Source organism: Corythoichthys intestinalis, chromosome 4 (genome assembly GCF_030265065.1).
Source record: "Corythoichthys intestinalis isolate RoL2023-P3 chromosome 4, ASM3026506v1, whole genome shotgun sequence".
NCBI classification, from domain to species: Eukaryota; Metazoa; Chordata; class Actinopteri; order Syngnathiformes; family Syngnathidae; genus Corythoichthys; species Corythoichthys intestinalis.
The window spans coordinates 29,751,030-29,777,060 of NC_080398.1; the positions used below are offsets into that span (position 1 = coordinate 29,751,030).

The 26,031-nt window shown below is 38.5% G+C and overlaps 1 protein-coding gene across 7 annotated transcripts in view; it reads right to left on the minus strand.

Annotated features, from left to right (window-relative positions):
* myh14 (myosin, heavy chain 14, non-muscle) overlaps positions 1-26,031 on the minus strand; it is a 119,491-nt gene that overhangs the window by 36,126 nt on the left and 57,334 nt on the right. For 5 of the 7 annotated variants that reach the window (XM_057833893.1, XM_057833891.1, XM_057833890.1 and 2 more), the window contains 14 exons: positions 23,671-23,814; positions 23,381-23,595; positions 20,144-20,296; positions 19,895-20,068; positions 17,232-17,405; positions 17,036-17,150; positions 16,737-16,805; positions 13,458-13,666; positions 13,264-13,385; positions 13,097-13,166; positions 8,254-8,414; positions 7,778-7,886; positions 502-633; positions 234-440 (listed from right to left, as the gene is read on the minus strand). In XM_057833893.1, coding sequence (XP_057689876.1) covers positions 234-440; positions 502-633; positions 7,778-7,886; positions 8,254-8,414; positions 13,097-13,166; positions 13,264-13,385; positions 13,458-13,666; positions 16,737-16,805; positions 17,036-17,150; positions 17,232-17,405; positions 19,895-20,068; positions 20,144-20,296; positions 23,381-23,595; positions 23,671-23,814 — 2,054 coding nt within the window. The remainder of the gene's footprint in view (positions 1-233; positions 441-501; positions 634-7,777; positions 7,887-8,253; positions 8,415-13,096; positions 13,167-13,263; positions 13,386-13,457; positions 13,667-16,736; positions 16,806-17,035; positions 17,151-17,231; positions 17,406-19,894; positions 20,069-20,143; positions 20,297-23,380; positions 23,596-23,670; positions 23,815-26,031) is intronic. The other 2 variants (XM_057833896.1, XM_057833895.1) reach the window with 1 other exon arrangement.

Sequence of the window (26,031 nt, forward strand, 5' to 3'; positions counted from 1 at the left end):
ATGCCATCTTGTTGATTTATTGTTATAATAAACAAATACAGTACTTATGTACCGTATGTTGAATGTATATATCCATTTTGTGTCTTATCTTTCCATTCCAACAATTTAGAGAAAAATATGGCATATCTTATAGATGGTTTAAATTGCGATTAATTACGATTAATTTTTAAGCTGTAATTAACTCAATTAAAAATTTTAATCGTTTGACAGCCCTAGTTTTTCATAATTCCCACCTGAATAGTCTGCTGCATTTTCTTCTTCTCGTTGGTCATCTGTATGCCCCTCTCCTCCTCTTCCTCCAAGCGGCTCTCCACCTCAGTCAGGACGTCCTCTAGCTCCTGCTTGCGGCTAGCCAGCCTTGACCGCATTTCCTCGGCCTCTGCGAACAGCTCTGCTTCGGCCTGAAGCTGGTCGGTCAACACTGCTTTCTCCTCTAACAGCTAGAAAGTAAGGCTAATTGAGTGAGGACGTTCTGTTAAAAGAAAAATGAGGTTGCCTCACCATAGAGTGTTTCTTGTCCAGGTCGGTGAAGTCCTGCTCCAATCGGGTAATTTTTTCCTTGGCTTTCACCAGCTCCGCTTCTCTCAGCTGGATCTCCTCATCCTGACGGGTCACCTGAAGTAGGGGTTTCACCTGCCAAGGATACATCAACAGTCAGGGAAACATTTTCTTTTCTGTCTAAAAAGACCACGGCATGTTTCAGTACATATGAAGGTGCTAAGAGACATAACAAAGATGTACAATCCATTTTGACTGGGAGCGGTCGGCAGCAATCATTGGACGTCTATCATTGTCAGTGGTAGTGATGTTGAAATTTTTATAGCTATGCTATAAATTTACCGGAACGTTTTTAAGACTTTTGTCTTTATACAGTAACTTTTATCGCTGGTAAGTAAAAAAATACATGCTCTATTGAGTTCAGATCACGTGAGAATTAATTATAGTTATTCGTATTCGTTAGTGAATAGAATAAGTCAAAACTCTTGACTACCTTAATCCTATTGATGGCAGAAAGTAAATTAAAAAGTAATTCAGAGAAAGAGACCGTATTAGCAAGACGACTAATTCCCAACCACTGCTTGAGCTGCACATTGTTATGTGTATTGGATATGTGCCTTAAAGGGACAATTCAGCCAAGACAGTCATTAAACTCATTTGCTCCAAAAACATATAAATACATTCTATTTTTAATTGTTTCAGTGTCCCAAAAACATATTTATACTTTTACGTTTTTTTTTTACACAAGAGACATCTCTAGGTTCTGATGCAATCCATTTTAAAGCAATAAAACTGGCCACTGGAGGGCATTAGCGCATTTGGTAAGAACTCCTATCGGACTGTGAAAGGAAATGAGGAGAAATAGTAAGGAAATGAGGAGAAATAGTCAGGAAACGGAGGTTGGAAGAAGTAAGAAGCGCGAGACACAAGTTCCTAGGTGAATTCTGTTATGACATAGTGGTCACTACAAAAGAAAGATAAAAAAAAAAAAATCTTATCTTGATGAGACAGACAGGCGGTGATGAGGGAAAAATGTACCCCGTCTGCCGATACAGCCGCATCATCTCTCAGTTCAATAGTTTAGTTATGTGTAAATAAATTGTTACTTTGCTATAAAAAGCTCTATTTGTCTTGATATTTTGTAGAAGAAAAACATTCAGATGTTTGGGATGTCACAAAAGCAAAAAATAGCTGTGTTAAAGTCCAAGTTATGTTTGAAACGTATGCTTTTACAAAAAGCTCAATTTCTCTTGTTTTTTCATCAGAAATTGGAAAATTGCTCAAACTAAGCTATAAAATATACGAACTTACTTTTTTTCCTGCTGAAAGAAAAGAGTAATCTTTCTTTTGGTGGGTTCCATGTTTATATAGTAATAGAACAGAATTTTCTGTTGGCCTTGCTCCAGTGAAAATGGCTGGGAGTGAATGAGTTAACAAACTCACCTTCTGTATTTTTTTTCTCAGGAAATGTGATTCATTTTCATGATCATCAGTATCAATAATTACGATTTAAAGCAACACTAAGTAACTTTTCAACATTTAAAAAAAATAACATTTGTGATGTCAATTGACAACTAGTTGAATGACATCTCTATTATTCCTTGAGGGAGTCTGTATCGCTTTCACCAGCACTAATTAACTTTGAGGAACCCTGCCACACACACACACACAAAAAAAACTACAAATGTGCTGACTGCTTTACGGCATACGTCACTTGCACACAAGTCGATACTAGCACTAGCAGAGCAACCAACGTTTTGTCCAAGGAGACAAAAAAAAAAAGAAGAAAAAAGGGAGGCTACCAGGATAAAAGGACACTCAAGAATAAACATTGGCCCGGTTTTCGTCAGCGCTGACGAGTTCGGGTGCAGTAGGGGGAGCATGGAGGGTCAGAGGGCTGGTGGGGGAATACGTACAAAATGTAATTTTTCTATTGTCAACATCGTCATGTGCTATTGTTTAGCCACAACTGGATTCATTACCTCATTACTATTCATCTTTCACACAGCCGCTGGAAACAAATGTTGTTTAATCCATCTGCAGGCGACCGGTAGATCAGGATTTTACAACACTGTGCGCTCATGCGCTGGTCCTCACGGGAAACGCAGTCTTCCTTAAGGCAAAACACTACCAATTTTGTCCACCTGCGTCGCTAAAATAAAAACTGAAAAGTTATCTAGTGTTGCTTTAATAATTCATGTCTTATGATCGAAAAAATGGACACTCCCAAACTGCAATAGCTTTCTTACGAAAATTTGGTACAAAAATTATGGTAATAAATAATGTACTTTCTCACCGTGATATTTTTAGAGATAGAGATTGAACTGGGAATGAGTACAGATGTGCACATCAATTTTGGTGAAGATCGGCACGGAATCATCGTCTCTGTAATTTCTTATCCTTCAGTTATTAATGAAGACACGCAAATGTTCGGCATCTTTGCTTAAGTGTTCAAAATTTGTTTACAAAAACAAAAACACCAGTCTTATTCGAGTCAATGAAAGAAACAAAAAAACACCAGTCTTGTTCAAGTCGATGGAAAATGCTGAATGATGTCATCAGACTGAAGACCTAAGATCAGAAAACTGCCCCCTAAAACTAACATCACGACTGAGCTTTATATAAGGGATAATTTTAGTGATGACATCAGTCATGACAACATAAAAGCCAATGTTAAGCGTAGTCAATGGTCTCTTTATGATCATTGTGCAGTTGGTCAATACCATTTAACTCATGCAGTACCAAACATCATGTCACAACCCTTATCTCATGTGCCACAGAATATTGTGTTCCGTGGTTACATGAAGACAGAAGATTAGATCTCTATCTGTCATCGTTAAAAAAAGCTAGGGCTTCAACAATCGATTATTTTAGTAGTTGATTAATCTATCAACTAGATAGTTTGAATCCAAGCAATCAGTTTAGGAACATTTAATGCGTTGCAGATTAATTTTAGGATTGCACTTTCAAAAGAGCATTAAATGCAAAAATAAAAATTGTGTTTCTTCAAATTATGCAGAATTGCACTTTCATTTAAAAATAAAAATACCTGAGTTTAACCTTAAATGGCATTAAGAAAAATTAATAAATGAGTAAGTACAACAAAAGAACAATTGGCTATCTTGCGCAGCAAAAGTCCGCTAGCTTAAATGCTATAAAATGCTACCTTTATTTATTTTTTCATTCTTAACAATCGTTCAAACATGTTCCCGTATAGAACAGCTAAATATACCAATAAACTAAATTATGAAAGCATAAAAAAAATCAGCTTATTTTGGTCTTAACAGGGAGCAGCTGGATTCAGCCATGTTAAATGAGTTACGCAATATTCACTGTTGCCACTAGAGGGCAGTGTATCCACCAGAATCAATAAAACTAAATGAAAATACTTTCAAAACAAACCATTATAACGCCACTCCAATTAAACGAATACTCGAAGCAGCAAAATTTGATTCAAAGCTTTTTTCTAATTGTATTAGCACTAAAAAAAAACACATTTGTTTTTACTCAAGAAACATAATTTTATTACTATTTCATGTTTTATTTGCTTTTGTTTTTAGCTATCTTGATGATTTAATATAATATAAATATTTACACTTTTGCTGCAAATGAATATCGGCTCCAAAAATCTGTTATCGGCAACGGTCCTGAAAAACCCATGTCGGTCGATCTCTATTAAGTACACACCCCATTCGAAATACTAACCCGAATCAGTCCATTCCGATTAAGAATCTACTCCATTCTATTCTATTCTATTCTATTCTATTCTATTCTATTCTATTCTATTCTATTCTATTCTATTCTATTCTATTCTATTCCAAACGAGGGGGTTGGTTATGTCGATTGATAATCCTTTCAGCGCGCATGAAAACACTTTATTCCAAAATTTCGGAATAAACCCTCTTCACCCCCGCATGTCTGTGATGTCATTTTATCAGTTTCTGTTATTCCCAGAAGCTAGTAGAAGCAGAGTGAGTCCAAGACAGGGCAGGCACAAGACTAGGCCTGCAGCTATCGAATATTTTAGTAATCAAGTAATCGACTGAAAATTCTATCGATTAATCGGATAAAACATTTTTTTTAGGTAAAGAGCTATTATTAATTTACATGAGAAAACAAGACATTTTATCTAATATTGAACCATTTTCAGTCAGTCAATGTCTTTATTTTCGATGTACATTGTTGAAAACAGCCAACAATTGCATCTCAGAGGTGACTAGAATAAAAAGACTAATTCACTGCTTTTACTTAAAAAAAGTCTAGATCTTATAAAAAAAAAAATAAAAATGTATATTTGTTACCTAAAAATGTCATTACGCTTGATAACACACATCACTTAAAAGTTTTCCCCATGTGTTTCAATAGAATTTCCATTTGTGTCAAGCTATTTTTAAGTTCTAGTTAAGTTTTAAGTAAGTCAAACTGCAAGTCCTGATAGGATTTTGAGTTTTTGCAGTGTTCAAAATAAATGTACGTATGATACCTGCTGTATTGGAGCATATTAGGGACCAGTGCTACTTGGTGTTTTATCCAGCAATGACTACTGAGCTAAAATTGACAGTTAGCATTATTTTTTATTTTACACCCTAATCACTCTACAGCGCTATGTTTTCACAGATTAAATAAAGCCTGTATGTAAGACACGTTAGCCACGCATCGACAGTGGTCATAATAGAAAACTAGCCCTCCGCAGGGCTAAAGTTACGTGAGCTAGTGACAGTAACGATAATCTTATTTATTAGCGCTATGTAGTCTACTGCTTTAAGATGGCGGCTGTTTACTAACGCCGCCTTGTCTGTCATTTCGCATCTAGTTCTACATACATATGATATCTATGAGACGCATCAGAACTTAGCTACCTGCTACAACTGTAGCATCATGCGGGCGTAGTTTTTAGCAACGTCGGCGTAGCTTGTAGCGGCTGTCGGCTGCAGTAAGGTATTTTTTTAATTGGTTCTTCCTCTACGCACGTGACGTCAGCGCGTTGTCCCGCATTAAAAGTACTCCGGGCAAAACGTGATGCTTAGAGCTGGCAAAATTAAACGATTCCTCGAGGTGAATAAAATTACTCAGATCAGTTTTTTAACTCTAGTTACTCTAGCAACAAGTTGCTCGGGTATTCGTTTCAGCTCTACACAAGACTAAACTGGTCTGTATGTGAGATGAACACGTTGCTGACGATAATAAAGGATATCAATGTTGTTGTAAGAGTTGACGGTTGTAAAATGAGAAAAATACATGAAATTGCGGCAACGTTTCATGTCGAAATGGACCAAGCGATGTTTTGTTGACACGGAAGTCAGTACTTCTACTAATATTTTTTTAGGTATATTTAGCCATGCTGCTTTCATGTGCTCTCGGAAAAATTAACCTTACCACATCGGTAGTTATGATTACAGTGGTACCTCGACATACGATAACACACGATCTTTTTGACATCCGACGACATGCTCGAAATACGACATTTTTGACAGCGCCGCAAATTCTTTGTTTTGCCGGAAGACGGACGCATGGCTGAATTTTCTTGTGAGAGAAATCAACACTGGATCCAAAAAGGTTAGTGCAGGTGGAGAAAAAAGAAAAGGTGACGCTTACCATTGAAATGAAGATGTGAATGATAGCAAAATATAAGTATGGTGTGTGCATCCATGAACTGGGTCGACAATAGGGCCGTAGAATGTCGAGGTCGGCCGGCGGTCCTCCTCCTTTCGCCAGTCTTTATAAGTTAAGGGGACAATTCTTATTGTGGTAACATCCCCAAAGAAATCGCCAGCTTCGTCAGGTTTCTAATTATTTATTACGTCAACTCGCCTATTGTTCACTGTTGACGCCAGGATAGAAACAGAAAGTAAAATAGCGCTCTCTTGCTCACTGTCACGTCAGCCCTGCGGTGCGTTCGGGTACAGCAAAAAAAGTCTGCCACATTAGAACCCGAGTCGTTACATTATTACAGGTATTATTATTATTATTACTAATATTATATTATTGTTATTCTGATTTTTATTCATAATTTTTTTCCTTTGCTCTTTGTAATTATTATTTGCAATAGTAACAGCAGTATTTCTTAAGGATTTAGTGTAGGTTCTTGTGCTGTGGAAGAAATTAATGGAATTGTAATGTATTCTTATGGGAAAATCCTGCTCGACATACGACCATTTCGACTTACAAACAAGGTCTTGGAACAAACTTCATATGTAGAAGTACCACTGTATGTCCTTTTGTTGTCCTGTCATTTTGTTGTGTGGGCAAAACTTTTAGACGTAATAATTCATCTCCGACAAAGAGAATGCAAAAAACCCTGCAAACTGACATAAAAAAACCTAGTTTCTAACCATATTTACCAGAATTATGACACCACATGAAAGCAGCATCAATCTGCACATATCAAAATAATTTGGTTCGACCGAAAGTTTGATGCATGAAACTGCATGAATCCTAATTAACTCATTTGCTCCCAAAAATGTATAAATATGTTCTATTTTTAATTTTTTTAGTGTCCCAAAGACGTCTTTTACTTTTTTTTTTTCCAAAAAAAGACATCTCTGGGTCGTGGTTCAATTTAGCTCCAAAGCACAAAGCTGAAAATCCATTTTAAAGAATAAAACTGGCCACTGGAGGGCAGTATCGCATTTGGTAAGACCCGCAACCCGATTCGACGGCAACCAACGGCCAAGTCGCACGGCCGGGCGCCGGCGGAAGACGACCGAATGGATATCAGGCGGCGGATGACCAAGCAGAACAACCGGTAGGACGCCCGGGATGCCAGGCGCTGGATGACCAAGCAGAACGACCGGGACCACTAGTGCAGAGGATGATGCCTTTGAGTCCGTGCTGCTCGCGAGCAGAGCCCGCAGTACTCAAAAAATCAAAAGCTCTATTTGTCTTGTTGTTTATCTTTTTTGTAAAAGGAAAACATTATTCAGATGTTGGGATGTGACTAAAGCAAAAAAAAAAAAAAATAGCTGTGTATAAGTCAAAGTTATGTTTGAAATATAAGAGGGTAATCTTTCTTTTGGTGGGTTCCATGTTTATATAGCAATAGAACAGAATTTTTGTGGGCCTTGCAAAATCAGTCAAAATCCAGTAAAACGGCTGGGAGCGAAGGGCCTTGCTCCGGTGAAAATGGCTGGGAGTGAATGAGTTAATCGGAACAATATTTTTAGTGTCCATGAAACAGAGTATCCGATCATAATTTTAATCTGAATATTGTTGATGTAAACACAGCCAGTGTTATAAATCTATAGTAGTGAATTAATTAAAAGCAATTGGCATGTCATACCTTAGTGAAAAGCCGCCACCACTGCCAGTTTTTGAGTATGAGGTAAGCATGACAGTTCCTCTGCATCACTCTCAGAGCACTCAGCTGTTGCTGCTTCTTCATGAAAGCTCTGACAGAGAAAAATACCACATTAACACTTTCAGAAATTAGCATATGGATTAACCTCTCCATCACTTTTGAAACACATTCAAACACATACACAATGCAAAAATATTGTGGCATTCAATTAGAATGACAGATTCATTTTAAATCTCCCTTAGAAATATCAACTTGAAAGAAAGTTGTTCACACATTCTTCAAGACGACTGGCAATGCGAATGAACTGATATTTCCAGTTCGATGGTCTTAATTAACCAACGTGCCCCATTTTTCATGTCAGTCCCAGCATTCCGAAAGTGACGTGCCAAATTCCTGTCAAGGATGCTTCGCTTCCCATGTGACTGATAAGGATGGTTTGACACCTCTGGTTTCCTTACTTGCGCGCAAGGAAGCCTCTCGCCGCACTTTGGAAGCGTATGATGGTATCTGTGATCTTTAAGTCTCGCTCCTCTTCTAGGTGAGCCAGCACGCCGGCTCTGAAGAACACTTTGCTTTGACCCACCCGGTACAGATTGGAATCCAGCTCCAAAGCTTTGATCTGTGCAAGAAAATTACGAGTTAAAAATCTCTAATAGAAAAACTAACCAACATTTACAATCTATATTACATACCTATATAGATGAAACTTTAGTAATCAAACAAGCTTACACGTCGCCACATTTAATACAACTTTTCGTATAGGGCTGGCAAGGGGGAGCTCTGATGCTGGAGGCTAACCCCTTTGGCTCAAGCTCCCAAATCTTGTCTTTTAGTGCAGAGTTAGGACACGTAGTAATGGGTGATCTTCTTGCCTGGGGGCTACTTCCCAGGTCCACAAACAACATTGGGTAATGGATAATATACACCTCTAAAACGTTTGCATCCGAGTCAGAGTCACTTGATTTTGTCACCTGAGTCCCTTATCCGATACAGAGATTTTTTTCCAAACATGTTACAGTACTGAAGTTTTTACCGTACTTCATTTTCCGCTTTCTCCTGGAGTATTGCTGACTGCTGAGTATAAAACATACAGTGGGGCAAATAAGTATTTAGTAGGGCTGTCAAACGATTAAAATTTTTTAATCGAGTTAATTACAGCTTAAAAATTAATTAATCGTAATTAATCGCAATTAATCGCAATTCAAACCATCTCTAAAATATGCCATATTTTAATGCAAATTATTGTTGGAATGGAAAGATAAGACACACGATGGATATATACATACAACATACTGTACATCAGTACTGTATTTGTTTATTGTAACAATAAATCCACAAATGGCATTATTAACATTCTTTCTGTTAAAGTGATCCACGGACAGAAAGACTTGTAGTTCTTAAACGATAAATGTTATAGTTACAAGTTATAGTAATTTTATATTAAAACCCCTCTTCATGTTTTCGTTTTAATAAAATTTGTAAAATTTTCAATCAAAAGTAGAGTTAATAGAATAATAATAAGAATAAAAATAACAATAATAAAAATAGAGTGAAAAGTTTTACGTGTATTTTGCATAGCTAAATTGATATGAATGCCAGTTTATTTAGCATTGTTGTTTAACTGTGTGTCAGAATAGGGCCTCATTACTATAGACTGAAGTACTTTTCTTTTTGAGAACTTTATTTTTTTTTTGAGAGAGATAGGAATATTATTTTTGTTGTGCTTTCACTAAACGATACTTATGTTTGTTGTGAAGGAGAAGCTTATGCCAATAAACGGCGCGCCTGCGTCCACTCGCCTTTACTGTATAACATATACAGTGGGGAGAACAAGTATTTGATACACTGCCAAAAGTCCAAAACCCATTGGCAGTGTATCAAATACTTGTTCTCCCCACTGTACCTGTACATATCTTACCCAAAATAAAACAAAGAGACACATAATTGCCACTAAAAGAAAGAAAACTTACCGAAATATGTGTGGAGCACAAATAGCAATTTGCATTGCATTGTGAATACAGCATAAACTCTCACAACTACAAATTCTCCCACGTTTAGAAGACATAACATGAGTATGGAACGGCGCTGCCCCCAAGCGGCCGGTGGCATTCTCTTCACTCTTAATGTCCATAAACGGCCTCATTGTAATGTTTGAGGCAATATGTCAGCGGGTGCGTTAATTGCGTCAAATATTTTAACGTGATTAATTAAAAAAATTAATTAACGCCCGTTAACGCGATAATTTTGACAGCCCTAGTATTTAGTCAACCACCAATTGTGCAAGTTCTCCTACTTGAAAGGATTAGAGAGGCCTGTAATTGTCAACACGGGTAGACCACAACCATGAGAGACAGAATGTGGAAAAAAAAAACAACAGAAAATCACATTGTTTGATTTCTAAAGAATTTATTTCCAAATTAGAGGGGAAAATAAGTATTTGGTCACAAACAAGCAAGATTTCTGGCTGTCAAAGAGGTCTAACTTCTTCTAACGAGGCCTAACGAGGCTCCACTTGTTACCTGCATTAATGGCACCTGTTTTATCTCATTATCGGTATGAAAGACACCTGTCCACAACCTCAGTCAGTCACACTCCAAACTCCACTATGGCCAAGACCAAAGAGGTGTCGAAGGACACAAGAGAGAAAATTGTAGATCTGCACCAGGCTGGGAAGACTGAATCTTCAATAGGTAAAACGCTTGGTGTAAAGAAATCAACCGTGGGAGCAATTATTAGAAAATGGAAGACATACAAGACCACTGATAATCTCCCTCGATCTGGGGCTCCATGCAAGATCTCACCCCGTGGCGTCAAAATGATAACAAGAACGGTGAGCAAAAATCCCAGAACCACACGGGCGGACCTAATGAATGACCTACAGAGAGCTGGGATCACAGTAACAAAGCCTACTATCAGTAACACAATGCGCCGCCAGGGACTCAAATCCTGCACTGCCAGACGTGTCCCCCTGCTGAAGAAAGTACACGTCCCGGCCCGTCTGCGGTTCGCTTGAGAGCATTTGGATGATCCTGAAGAGGACTGGGAGAATGTGTTATGGTCAGATGAAACCAAAATAGAACTTTTTGGTAGAAACACAGGTTCTCGTGTTTGGAGGAGAAAGAATACTGAATTGCATCCGAAGAACACCACACCCACTGTGAAGCATGGGGGTGGAAACATCATGCTTTGGGGCTGTTTTTCTGCAAAGGGACCAGGACGACTGATCTGTGTAAAGGAAAGAATGAATGGGGCCACGTATCGAGAGATTTTGAGGGAAAATCTCCTTCCATCAGCAAGGGCATCGAAGATGAGATGTGGCTGGGTCTTTCAGCATGACATGACCCCAAACACACAGCCAGGGCAACAAAGAAGTGGCTTCGTAAGAACCATTTCAAGGTCCTGGAGTGGCCTAGCCAGTCTCCAGATCTCAACCCCATAGAAAATCTGTGGAGGGAGTTGAAGTCCATGTTGTCCAACGACAGCCCCAAAACATCACTGCTCTAGAGGAGATCTGCATAGAGGAATGGGCCGAAATACCAGCAACAGTGTGTGAAAAGCTTGTGAAGAGTTACAGAAAACGTTTGGCCTCCGTTATAGCTAACAAAGGGTACATAAAAAAGTATTGAGATGAACTTTTGGTATTGACCAAATGCTTATTTTCCACCATAATTTGCAAATAAATTCTTTAAAAATCAAACAATGTGATTTTTTTTCCCTCCACATTCTGTCTCTCATGGTTGAGGTTTACCCATGTTGACAGTTACAGTTCTCTCTAATATTTTCAAGTGGGAGAACTTGCACAATTAGTGGTTGACTAAATGCTTATTTGCCCCATTGTAAAAAAAAAATTTAAATTTAAAAACTCGCTCATTTTCACTCTATTCCCATCCTCTGAAAAATGGCGCAATCAGGAAATCCCAAATTAATATGGGGGCAATGGTGATGGTGGGGGCAATGACGATGATAGTGGGGATAATAATGATATTGAGAAGTGACTGTGCTCCCATGGAAATTTTGACAACTTTTCGAGCTACACAGTGGTGCTTAGGGGGCAGTTGGGGGTGCAGTGGCACCCAGGCCTGGGCCTCTAGGGAGCCCGATTTGCGGGCATAAAGAGGGCATGATTGGGGAAGGGGAGAGTCAAACAGCAATGTAAAATGGAACTGAAATATTATGTGTTAAAATATCTGCTGGAGTGCTGGAACTAGGGCCAAAAAGATCTAAGCTGCATTAAGGATTTGGCAAAAAAAGGGGGGGGCAACAATATAGCAAAATCTTATTTGTGCGATTTTCATGCAGGTAACCTTATGGAGCTAACTATATCCCTGATTTTAGGGATAGTCACGAAAACCTGAAATAGTTAATTGAAAGACTGTTATGCCTATAATGTGGCCCAGTCCACGATTTGTTACCAAAATTATATTTTGTATGTTTTTTTAAACTGATTTTAGAATCGTCACTTCAGAAATAGCATCATAAATATTCAAGTTAAAAAAAAAAAAAAAAAAAAGTTTAAAATTATATAATTTAGCAGACTATGATAAGATAAAATGGTTTATTCTTTCTATAGAAAAATATTTAAGGAATATCTGGTCACCAAGCATGCAGCTTTCATTACAGTTGCAGCGTGTTCATGGTTCCATCAAAATCAGCATTTCTTTTTTTTATAAACGAAGTTATTCTGACTCAAAAGCACCACAATGAAGGCAAGACTTGAAGATTTTTTTAAATTTTTTTTTATATTGTTAATAGTCAAGTTTATGTTTTTCTATATGCCTACATCCCCACCATAGGTGATAATTACCATCACGTGTAATATTACGTTTTAGAAATTAATCAATTAAATATTTTACTGTAAATAAGGCTCAAACTGGTGATGAAAAAAATACTGAGACATCATAGCTTTCTGCTAATTTTAAGATAGTTTTTGTCATTAATTACCGTAATGTAAGCTTTTCATTAGAATCACCCATAAGCTTGAGCTATGTTAGGCTATAAGACATTGAAGAAATTAAAACAAAATTCCCAGGTCAAAGTATATGCAGACCACCAAACAAAAGTATCCTTTATAATAATGTGGTAATTGCTAGGGTGTTATTGTATGAGAATTGTTTTTAAAAAATTGTTAGAAAAAGGAAAAGAATGTCAAATCCACCTTCAAGACATTAAGCTTCCCAGCAATAAATGTGTGACTATTCTAAGACAACAGGGTTGATGGCAAAAAAATCAACACTAAAAATTGTGATAACCAACCCCGTTTTCTCAGATTCCATGAAATTCTACTTCTGAACAAGGACTCACCATGAGTTCTGATGCCTGTTTTCCATCCATGAAGGTGCGAGGAATAGCATTGGGAGTCAGAATCTCATATCTACAAGACACATTTGAGTCAGTGCTCGGCCAGGCAGGCGTGAGAGTGAAGTTCACGACATACAAATAGAAACACAACTAATACGACCCGCGCTAACCTCTGTCTGAACTCCTGGAAGGGGATGCGATTAGGGAAGCCTTGTCGGCAGATACGGATCCCTTCGAGGACGCCGTTGCACCTCAGTTGGTCCAAAACTAAGTGCGGTGCTAGCTTGCCAGCCTAAAAAGAACAAAACAACAGTTTTTATTGTCTGTTGCTGTTAAAGAGGAATCATTATTTGAAGTGTCTCACTCTCTTCTCATGGTTTGGAATAATGCAGCGCAGGAAGTTGGGGTTGGTGTTCCTCAATGTGGCCATCAGCTTGCCGAGAGACTCTTTGTAAAGCTGACCCACCGTCCTGAACATTCCCTTCTTCGTCTTTAGTCCAGCTGCGCCAAATGTGACTGGTCCGCTGCTCTCGGAAGATGATGACACTTGGTCCAGACTTATGATACGGTCCACTGGACGGAAAGTTAGCAGTAGAGAACAGTTAATATATTTTTTAAATATGACATAGTACAATGGCTGGGCGATCTGGCCAATAAAAATGATCACGTTCTTTTTTCATATGATCTGATCTCAAATCGTTCAGATTTTTATTTAATTTGAATGTTTTTTTTTTTTTTTTAATGGAAATTTTTAAAGCATGGCATCTGGCATTGTAAATTAGCGTTAAGCTAGCAGGCGCTCGAAATATGAAATGTATTATTTTGTTTAGTTTTGCAGTTTACCTCCTCTGGATGCAATAAACCACCTGAAAACCATCAACATTTGACTCTTAAAATCTGACTGTATATTGTTGACTAAATATGACACAGCTAATCATTGAGATCGATCTATAAATGTTTTCCATCTACGATCTCTAGGGCTGGGTGTAGTGTTGTTTCGTCAACAATAACGATAAATATTTCGCCGATGAACAAGTTTTTAGAGACAATGGCGAGTTAAAAACGTAGCTTGGGAGACTAGAACATAATGAAACGGATGAGAGCTGAAACAAATACTCGAGCAACTCGAGTAACTCGAGTTTAAAAACTGATCCGAGTAATTTTATTCACCTCGAGGAATCGTTTAATTTTGACAGCTCTAAGCATCACGTTTTGCCCGGACTACTTTTAATGCGGGACAACGCGCTGATCTCACGTGCGTAGAGGAAGAAGCAATAAAAAAATATTAAAACCTTTCTGCAGCCGACAGCCGCTACAAACTAGTACGCCGATGTTGCTAAAAACTAGCCCACATGATGCTATGGTGGTAGCAGAGAGCATCTGATGCGTCTCATATATCACATGTATGTTGAACTAGATGCGAAATGACAGAGTCAGCGGTGTTGGTAAAGCAGTACACTTCTCAGCGCTAATAAGTACGATTAACGTTACTCTCACTCGCTCACGTAACGTTAGCCCTGCGTAGGGCTAGGTTTATATTAATTATGACCACTGTCGATGCATGACTAACGTGTCTTACATCCAGGCTTTATTTAATCTGTGAAAACATAGCGCTGTAGAGTGATGAGGGTGTAAAATGAAAATATGATAAAGCTGTCAATTTTAGCTCAGTACTCATTGCTGGATAAAACACCAAGTAGCACTGGTCCCTAATGTGCTCCAATACAGCAGGTATCATACTGTAACCCTGACAAAGAGTCACCCGCTTCGTTAGGTTGCAATTATTTCTTTTTTGGGAACTTGTGGAACAACCAACCCACGACTGCTGTCTGCCAAAGCCGACACACACGCACCCGCCAGAACCACAACAACAGGAAGGCACGTCGCTCGCTCTCGCACCTCCCTCACCCCCGCTCGTCACACGGTGCATTCAGGAACGCATGCAAATATCCCTGCCATATTATAACATGATATGTTACAATACATTTATTTTGAACACTGCAAAAACTCTAAATCCTATCAGGACCTACAGTTTAGACTAACTTAAAACTTAACTAGAACTTAAAAATAGCTTGACACAAATGGAAATTCAATTGAAACGCGTGGGAAAAACACCTAACTTTTAAGTGATGTGTGTTATCAAGCGTAATGGCATTTTTAGGTAAGAAATATATTTTTTTTTATAAGATCTAAAAGTTTTTGGAGTGAAAGCAGTGAATTGGTCTTTTTATTCTAGTCACATCTGAGAGGCAATTGTTGGCTGTTTTCAAGACATTGATTGACTGAAAATGGTTCAATATTAGAAGAAATGTATTGTTTTGTCATGTATATTTATAATTGCTCTTTACCTAAAAATATATGTTTTATCCGATTACTCGATTAATCCATAGGATTTTCAGTCGATTACTCGATTACTAAAATATTCGATAGCTGCAGCCCTACAACGGATGCCAATTTTCGCCTGACTAGACGACAACAAGACGACAACGAGACGAAAATGCTTGGCAAGAGGAAATATGCAATGCTGCTTTAGCCTTTAAAGGTCTGTACTGAGTGATTACCACACACTCAATGTAACAGGTTGCGTTAGCATCAACTTTAGCGTGGCGAGCATCCTCTTAAATGTTCAGACAACTTTTTTTTTTTTACTGTACATATAGTACAGTATTATCGTCACAAAGTTGGCTTATTGTATATTGTAGATGCTACAATATGTGCTCGTCTGTCTATGTTTATTCGAAATTGTTGGAAACCTTTATTTATTTTTTCAATAAAACTTTTGAATTTTACAGACGAAAACATTTTGAGTGTTGGCTAAAACTAGACGAAGACTAACACACTTTGAAATGGCTAAAATATGACTAGTAAGTATTTTCGTCCAAAAGAATAAAACGAAAATTAAAAGGGCTGCCAAAAACAACACTTGCTGGGTGATTTATAATGATAGTTGATTGTGAAAATGTTTAATGTAGATTTCGGTGATCAGCTGTGCGTGTATTTCCTCAATCAAACATGGTGGAAATGAATGACAACATTCAATTCATGTAAAAAAAAAAAAAAAAAAGTTGAACGACACTTACGCTCAAAGTACAGAAAACAGTTAAAATATATTAAAAGAATCAAGTTTAAGAAGACAAAAATATTCGAGATCGGATGATATGAACAAAAAGTCATGTTTTTTAACACAAAAATATTGTTTTACATACTTTTTGTGTCACTAATTAGATGTTTGTAAAACAATATTTTGCATATAAAGAGTTCATTCAGGATCAAATTGGTGCATTTGGTTTGGATTTGTCTCCTGATCCTGAATGTTGCCTTTGTATCTACATGCTGCTACTTTTCTTCTCAAATCACTACGATGCTAGAGGTGAGTCGCGACATTAACAATGTGAAATCTACTCAGTCTACGTCTACTGAAAGCAATATTGATACAAAAACATAAAAAATACAGCGAACCCCGGCTATATCCCATATATTTTTTTTAAAAGGAATAGATTTTAAATCCAATTTTTTTCCACTGATGAGTTGAGAACGTCAAGGTTCACTGTATTGACACAACAAAAAGACAAAGACAAACACATTACGAGTAGAGGGAAGGATTCATGCATTGAGGCACACACAGTGGTGCAGAGGAACCTACTGTCGGAGCCATTTGCCTGTAGTGTGGTATAGTTGTCAAAGAAGTAGGCGCGAGGTAGAGTTTGAATATCTGAGGACGGATGCGGGGGAGCAAAGAGGGGAAAAAGGATTCCGAGCCAGGAGTGAATAAAGAAGAATCAGGAAAGATTGAGTGAAGGAAAGACGGATGAAAGCATGATGCATGATAAAAAGAAAATATAAAGTTAGCTGGACTTTATTGCGTATATTTGATCGAAGTCTTTGAGGAAAAATCTTGACAAGTTATCGTTTATGCAGGAAAAATGAGAGAATCAGTCTCACCTTCCTTCCAGAGCTCGGAAACAAAATGATCAGATGACTGATGGAGAAGAGACGCCACATTGTCGTTAAGGGGGTCCATGTTCTTCACCAACCAATCATTGGCTTTGTAGTCAACCTGACAGTGCGGAATCAAGAAAAAAAATAAGATCCTTCTGTACCCAGCACAGTTTTCTACATTTTTGAAATTGATGGTTACCTTGCCGGCATAGTGAATGATTGAGAAGTCAGCCTCGCCACGCGGCTGCTTGGATTTGAAGAATTTGGGATGGTTTCCTTGCTGACTGGTAAGCTTTTCCACAAATGACTGGTCTGTAGCTCGAGGGAACCAGCACTCTTCGTCCAACAGGGCCAGAACACCGGGAGGGTGGGCCTAGCCAAGATAAGCCACATTGCCAACATATTACTGTACTATTTTTCAGACTATGAGGAAATGTATTTAATATTCAATCCCAAGGACAGAGATTCCATTTTGAGTAGAGCTGAAACGAGTAACTATTTTAAAAATTGATCGAGGCATTTTCTCGATTCGAGGAATGGTTTAATTTTGCCAGTTCTAAGCATGACGTTTTGACATCAACTTCTACATGCTGTTCTTGTGTCTAATGTATCACACAACTCCAAGAAACAACTCACTATACTGAATGCAGCACGGATGCAGGTCATCAATGAACAAGGACACTCTGCGCTAACCAATTACCCATCAACCTTTGCGGGCAAAACAGACCAATAAGAACAGTCTCATGCCTCCAAGCATGCATTGTGGCGCTCGGGATGTAAATAATGTTTGCACTCTGTGCTAATTATTTCTTCATTTACTGTTTCAGTTGTTTCATTGCTTGCTAGTTATGCTAGTTTTGAGTTTGCTGTTATGTGATGTGGTTTCAGTTTTGTTATGACACTGATTGTGCACGACATTTGAGGTAATAACAAGCCATTATTTGTCATCATTGTAAGCTTGTGCTTCTGCTTGTATTATTATAGTCAGGGGTGCACATAAGTGGTCCGCATGCGCACTGACTAACGTGTTTTTGCTCGCATTTCACAAAGCTAAACATGTACGTTCAATGAGCTCTTATGAGGAGGAGGGCATCCCACTTTTACAATGTTAGGTTTTGTGTTGGTTTCTCCTAGTGTGACTTGTCCCTGTGATTACCCATTGCTCTCACCTGTGTGTGTTTTCCCAGTGTATCCTGCAATCTGCATCCACCTGTGTTACCCAGCTGTTCCTCGTCTCGTTACCACTTGTCTGCGTATATAATGACCCAGTTTCTTGTCACTCCTTGTTGCGTCATTGTCTATGTCTGTCCTTGCCAAAGTCAAGACCCGTCCAAGCCCTCGCGTACCTGTCCATCCGTTTACGTAAGTTTTGTTGATCCATAGTCCTTTTGTTTGAACTTTGTGATTTTTGTTAGTTATTATTAAAACGTTTTTTTGAGTTCACTGCCTCCTGCCTTGCATTTTTTGTTTCACTGCTTTTGGGTCCACACAACCTGCCTTCCCGCGCATTCCCTGACATACAAAGGCTTGGAGTTAATGTGGGAGCCGCATAATGCCCTTTATTTTGTTTATTTCTTTACATTTCACTTCGAAGTAATGGCAATTTTCTTGTGCCAGTTGATGTTAATCAGGCATTAATTGTTAATATAATTAATTAAAGGTAATTGGCTCTAAGTAAAGCTTGTCATAATTTTATCGCATCAGGCGGGTCGGCTCTCAAGCTCAATGAGGACCAAGTCACATCTCCAGGTCCTCCTCTGAGAACCTGGGCAAAAAAATTATGTGCACCCCTGATTATAGTGCATATTGTCCCTTATACAGTGGGACAAATAAGTATTTAGTCAACCACTAATTGTGCAAGTTCTCCCACTTGAAAATATTAGAGAGGCCTGTAATTGTCAACATGGTTAAACCTCAACCATGAGAGACAGAATGTGGAAAAAAAAACCCAGAAAATCACATTGTTTGATTTTTAAATAATTTATTTGCAAATCATGGTGGAAAATAAGTATTTGGTCAATACCAAAAGTTCTCAATACTTTGTTATGTACCCTTTGTTGGCAATAATAGAGAAACATTTTCTGTAACTTCACAAGCTTTTCACACACTGTTGCTGGTATTTTGGCCCATTCCTCCATGCAGATCTCCGGTAGAGCAGTGATGTTTTGGGGCTGTCGTATGTCTTCTATTTTCTAATAATTGCTCCCACAGTTGATTTTTTTACACCAAGCGTTTTGCCTGGTGCAGATCTACAATTTTTTCTCTGGTGTCCTTCGACAGATCTTGGGTCTTGGCCATTGTGGAGTTTGTGACTGACTGAGGTTGTGGATAGGTGTCTTTTATACCAATAATGAGTTGAAACAGGTGCCATTAATACAGGTAACGAGTGGAGTCTCGTTAGACCTTGTCAGAAGAAGTTAGACCTCTTTGACAGGCAGAAATCTTGCTTGCTTGTAAGTGACCAAATACTTATTTTCCACTGTAATTTGGAAATAAATTCTTTATAAATCAAACAATGGGATTTTCTGTTTTTTTTTTTTTTTTTCACATTCTGTCTCTCATGGTTGAGGTTTACCCATGTTGACAATTACAGGCCTCTCTAATATTTTCAAGTGGGAGAACTTGCACAATTAGTGGTTGACTTAATACTTATTTGCCCTACTGTATTTCTGTAAGCGCTACAATATTGAAAAAACATGTCTTCATGATCGGGACATTCCCCTAATAATTTCCCATTTAAATCCCTCCTAAATATAAGTCGCACTCTGGCCAGATTATGACAGAAATTGCGACTTTTAGCCCGAAAAATACAGTACTGAGCGAATGCTAAGGATAGCATTTTTTGCTATAAGATGTACATACCGGCCTTTCAATAAGATCAATACACGGCTGCAAGTCAAGTCCAAAGTCGATGAAATTCCACTCGATGCCTTCGCGTTGGTACTCTTCCTGCTCCAGGATGAACATAGTGTGGTTGAAGAGCTGCTGCAGCTTCTCGTTGGTGTAGTTGATGCACAGCTGCTCGAAGGAGTTGAGCTGCAGAGATGATTAACAATGTGTTAAAACACATTTTCTGTGAATTTAGCACCACACATCTTCATATAAACTCACCAGGAAGATCTCAAAACCAGCAATATCCAGGATACCAATAAAGGAGGCTCCCTGTCTCTGTCTGCGGTCCAAAGCTCTGTTGATTCTGTGCACCAGCCACCTGAAAAGCCGCTCATATGTGGCCTTGGCCAGAGCTTCCACGGCGAAGTCAGCCTACGGGGAGAGAGGCGTGAACGAGTTGATTTACATGAAATGGGATTAGGGCAATGTTGACATTTTCCTGAATGCATAAAAGGTCACGAATAATCATGCTAATTTTAAAAGTCATGTAAGGTGCTGATCTTAATATGAAATGTGGAATGGAAGCAAAATCTGCACCATTTATCTGAGCAAATAAATCCTGTTTAACAACACAAGTACCGTAAATATAAAATAAACTGTATTGTTCATTAGAGTCAAGACTAAAACGCTTAAATGGCTTAAGCATTTGACTTCTTGGGAAAATGACAGGAATAAAGACAACTTAACCCAAAAAATGACTCCATGTGAGGCGAGGATAACTTAAAATATATGGGCTTCTATTCAAGGCTTTTAAATGAACCCTTTTGATTTACATTAACCGTTTCATGCATGATTTATGTTTTTTTTCCTTTTCTTTTTACCCTTACAAGGCACTCATTTCTCAATGGCTGCCATTGATAGTGCTAGACGTGCAATCCATTTTGATTGGGAAGGGTGATTCAACAAACAGATAAAACAATTTTAAAAATCATATTTCATGCATGAAAGGTTTAAATTTGTAAATAAAGTCATATTAAATCGATTCAAATTCATTCAAAATTGAATCATGGCAGACTTTGTGATACCGTCAAATAATTGAATCATTGCCCAAACAATCAATATCCTATCATATCGTCATGAAAGTAGTGATTAACAATTATTTTAATGTTAAAAAACAAAAAAAAGGTTGATTGATTGGCTGTCATTGTGCCCATTTCCGCGACATTTGATTGAAAAATAGTAGAGTTGTCCAATAATGACTTTTTAACCTACAGTGCCTTGCAAAAGTATTCGGCCCCCTTGAATCTTGCAACCTTTCGCCACATTTCAGGCTTCAAACATAAAGATATGAAATTTAATTTTTTTGTCAAGAATCAACAACAAGTGGGACACAATCGTGAAGTGGAACAACATTTATTGGATAATTTCAACTTTTTTAACAAATAAAAAACTGAAAAGTGGGGCGTGCAATATTATTCAGCCCCTTTACTTTCAGTGCAGCAAACTCACTCCAGAAGTTCAGTGAGGATCTCTGAATGATCCAATGTTGTCCTAAATGACTGATGGTGATAAATAGAATCCAAATGTGTGTAATCAAGTCTCCGTATAAATGCACCTGCTCTGTGATAGTCTCAGGGTTCTGTTTAAAGTGCAGAGAGCATTATGAAAACCAAGGAACACACCAGGCAGGTCCGAGATACTGTTGTGGAGAAGTTTAAAGCCGGATTTGGATACAAAAAGATTTCCCAAGCTTTAAACATCTCAAGGAGCACTGTGCAAGCCATCATATTGAAATGGAAGGAGCATCAGACCACTGCAAATCTACCAAGACCCGGCCGTCCTTCCAAACTTTCTTCTCAAACAAGGAGAAAACTGATCAGAGATGCAGCCAAGAGGCCCATGATCACTCTGGATGAACTGCAGAGATCTACAGCTGAAGTGGGAGAGTCTGTCCATAGGACAACAATCAGTCGTACACTGCACAAATCTGGCCTTTATGGAAGAGTGGCAAGAAGAAAGCCATTTCTCAAAGATATCCATAAAAAGTCTCGTTTAAAGTTTGCCACAAGCCACCTGGGAGACACACCAAACATGTGGAAGAAGGTGCTCTGGTCAGATGAAACCAAAATTGAACTTTTTGGCCACAATGCAAATTGATATGTTTGGCGTAAAAGCAACACAGCTCATCACCCTGAACACACCATCCCCACTGTCAAACATGGTGGTGGCAGCATCATGGTTTGGGCCTGCTTTTCTTCAGCAGGGACAGGGAAGATGGTTAAAATTGACGGGAAGATGGATGCAGCCAAATGCAGGAACATTCTGGAAGAAAACCTGTTGGTATCTGCACAAGACCTGAGACTGGGACGGAGATTTATCTTCCAACAGGACAATGATCCAAAACATAAAGCCAAATCTACAATGGAATGGTTAAAAAATAAACGTATCCAGGTGTTAGAATGGCCAAGTCAAAGTCCAGACCTGAATCCAATCGAGAATCTGTGGAAAGAGCTGAAGACTGCTGTTCACAAACACTCTCCATCCAACCTCACTGAGCTCGAGCTGTTTTGCAAGGAAGAATGGGCAAGAATGTCAGTCTCTCGATGTGCAAAACTGATAGAAACATACCCCAAGCGACTTGCAGCTGTAATTGGAGCAAAAGGTGGCGCTACAAAGTATTAACGCAAGGGGGCCGAAGAATATTGCACGCCCCACTTTTCAGTTTTTTATTTTTTTAAATAAGTTTAAATTATCCAATAAATTTTGTTCCACTTCACGATTGTGTCCCACTTGTTGTTGATTCTTGACAAAAAATTCAAATTTTATATCTTTATGTTTGAAGCCTGAAATGTGGCGAAAGGTTGCAAGGTTCAAGGGGGCCGAATACTTTTGCAAGGCACTGTATATCCCGATATTGTCCAACTCCAAAAATCCAATACCGATATCAAACCGATACCGATATGTGCGGTCGTGGATTTAACATATTACGGCTAATTCATGAGTTTATAATTCCTTATTTTTCAATTATTTATTGTTCATATAATCTTTGCATCATGAATGCAAATTATCTGCTCACAAAACAAATCCCAAGTATCTTAGTTGGGAGACATCGAAAGGTTAGTCAGCATAACTGCTGTGCTAAGCTGTGACCAGCCCTTGTACCCAGGCCGAAGGCCGAAGGTTTCTACATTCAGTTGAAGGAAACATGCATAATGGCCCAAAACTGAAAATGAAAATCCAATGTCGATATGGTCCGATATCATTTTAAAATCCTTTCTCGGCCGATAATATCAGACAACTCTAATTAATAGTTGATCAACAAAATTAACTCATATAGTGCGTCAACCATTAACCAATAACTCATTGCCTGTCATTTACGGCAATAGACGCCAATCCATTGGAAGTGCCAGCCAGCTGCCAGCCCAAATGGATTAGACGTCTAGTAGTGATAAACTAATTCAAATTTGCAGCAGAAAGACAAAAAGAGCCACAGCTTTTGTATTTTATTTTTTTTACCTGTTCCTTAGTTTGGGCCTTCTGCACATACTCCCTGCCCACTTTAATCCTTGGAGTGAGGATGGCTCTCGTGAACTCAAGCACGTTCATGCCCAGCAGGTGGCATAGTTTCTGAGCCGCAGTGTTGTCAGGCATGGACGCTTGATCGTGGTTCTTCTCTTTTGTGAAAGAAATGTTTCCGAACTGGAGCACGGCGGATATCACCTTCAGCATGGCTGAAAAGATGACTCAAATATTCAAGGGGGTTCAATCCAAGCATGCATATAAACGACTTGCATTCATCCACTTACACGTGCACTCATCTGTGGTGAAACCCATTATGGCCATGGAGTCCATAGTCTGGGTGAAGTTCTCTGAATCGCTCTGACCGGGAACAGTTATGGACCCGCCACTGAGAAAGCGGTACTCGTCGGCAGTTCCTAAGAGCAGGTCAGCTGTAAACACACCAGATAAGTTTAATTAGTGTTGAATCAGAAGCACTGACCTACATTTACAAACAAATTTTAACATATGTCCCATGATTAAATAACACTGACTTTTCACATTTATGGGTCATTCCAGAATTGGGGGAAGTTTTACATCCCTCCCTTTTAATTTAGATAATCCACATACACAATACTAACACGTGAAGTTTCTGAGGAAATGCTTGAAAATACTCCTTAGTAATTAAATTGTTATGACATAGTAATAACATTGTAATTAAATTTCTCCCTTTTAATTTAAATAATCCACATACACAATACTAAAACGTTAAGTTTCTGAGGAAATGCTTGAAAACATTCCTTAGTAATTACATTGTTATGACATAGTTAATAACACAAAAAAAATGTGTCATCTCATTAGGCTGCCACTGACGGCACTAGACATCCCATTTAGACTTCGAGTGGGCGAATTAATTAATGTTCCTTAGTAATCACATTGTTATGACATTGTAATAACACTAACAAATGTATTATCTCATTGGCTCCCATTGACGGCGCTAGACATCCAATTTTGACGATGAGAGGGCAAAGCAACGAACCAGTCAAAATGGATTGGACGTCTACGTCTAGCGCCATCAATGGTACAGGTAGTCCCCAGGTTACAAACGGGTTCCGTTCCTATGCTGGCGACAAAACCCAAATCTCCGCCCAAGTCAGAATTAACCCTTTAGGTACCCATTATACCCCCTAAATCTCAAACTTGAAAAACATGCATTATATATATTATAGGGCTGTCAAACGATTAAAATTTTTAATCGAGTTAATTACAGCTTAAAAATTAATTAATCGTAATTAATCGCAATTAATCGCAATTCAAACCATCTATAAAATATGCCATATTTTTCTGTAAATTATTGTTGGAATGGAAAGATAAGACACAAGATGGATATATACATTCAACATAAGGTACATAAGGACTATTTTTTTATTATAACAATAAATCAACAAGATGGCATTAACATTATTAACATTCTGTTAAAGCGATCCATGGATAGAAAGACTTGTAGTTCTTAATAGAAAAATGTTAGTAAAAGTTAGAGAAATTTTATATTAAAACCCCTCTTAATGTTTTCGTTTTAATAAAATTTGTAAAATTTTCAATCAAAAAATAAACTAGGCCTGCAAGCAGGACTGAACGGGCCCTCGCAATCTAGCGCAACTCGGACGTCACGCAACTCGGACTGTGTGCAGGTCAGGGTGGTGGCAGATCCTCCTCTCTAATCATCCCATTAGAACCTAACATGCTCGAAAGTCGCCTATTTACATTCCCACACCCAAGAGATAAAAACCCCTATTGGAGAGAGTACTACAAAAAAGGAGCCACTACTGAGCTGTGCAGCCAAGCCCTTATTCAAAACCAAAATTAATCTTCTAACTGGGCCAATTCGACCAAGTGTGCCAACTATTGTGGCTCTATAAGCTCCCTGAGTCTCTGAAAAAAAATATTTCCTTTAAATGGCGAACAAAGGGTCGTCACGGCAACAGACAGAGACACGTGGACATGGGCCGTAAAAAAGTATTTTAATAGGTCTTGAAACTACAATGACCAACATGAAAAGAACTGGACATGTTTTGGAAAAACGAGTGACTTTCTATCGCCACTAGTTGGCGCTGTAGGGTTGATGCAAATGACCCCTACAAGGCCCTTCAGGGTATGACTCTCAACAAGCACGGGAAGTTTGGCGCAGATATCTTGTATATCTGCCGAGTTATGACTGTTCAAAGTTTTTGGAGAGAAAAATTGTTGACAGTCATTTTCACTTTCCTGTTTGGACCCCTCCGCTTCAACGAAACTTCAATATTTTTCATCAGGCACCTGAAGACAGGTCTTAAGGTTTCCCTTATACAGGTTTGAGGTAGATTGATTTTTTCCCTTTAGAGGAGGAGTGTGTCCCGTAAAAAAGGGCATTTCCTGTTCCCACTAGGAGGCGCCAGGCACAAATGGTAAATTTTCAATCCAGTCCTGCTCAGGCTGGTATACCTCACACACATGCCAGATTTAAAATAGATTGAAGGTTGTATGAGGGAGTTATCAGTCATTTTCCGAATTCGGTGTTTTGGCGAAAAAATGGAAGAATTTGGCGCCCCGCCCAGGTCAGGCCCGTGAATGAAAACACACCATTTTTATAACTCAAGATTTCATATGCCTCATGAACAGTCTCACCAATT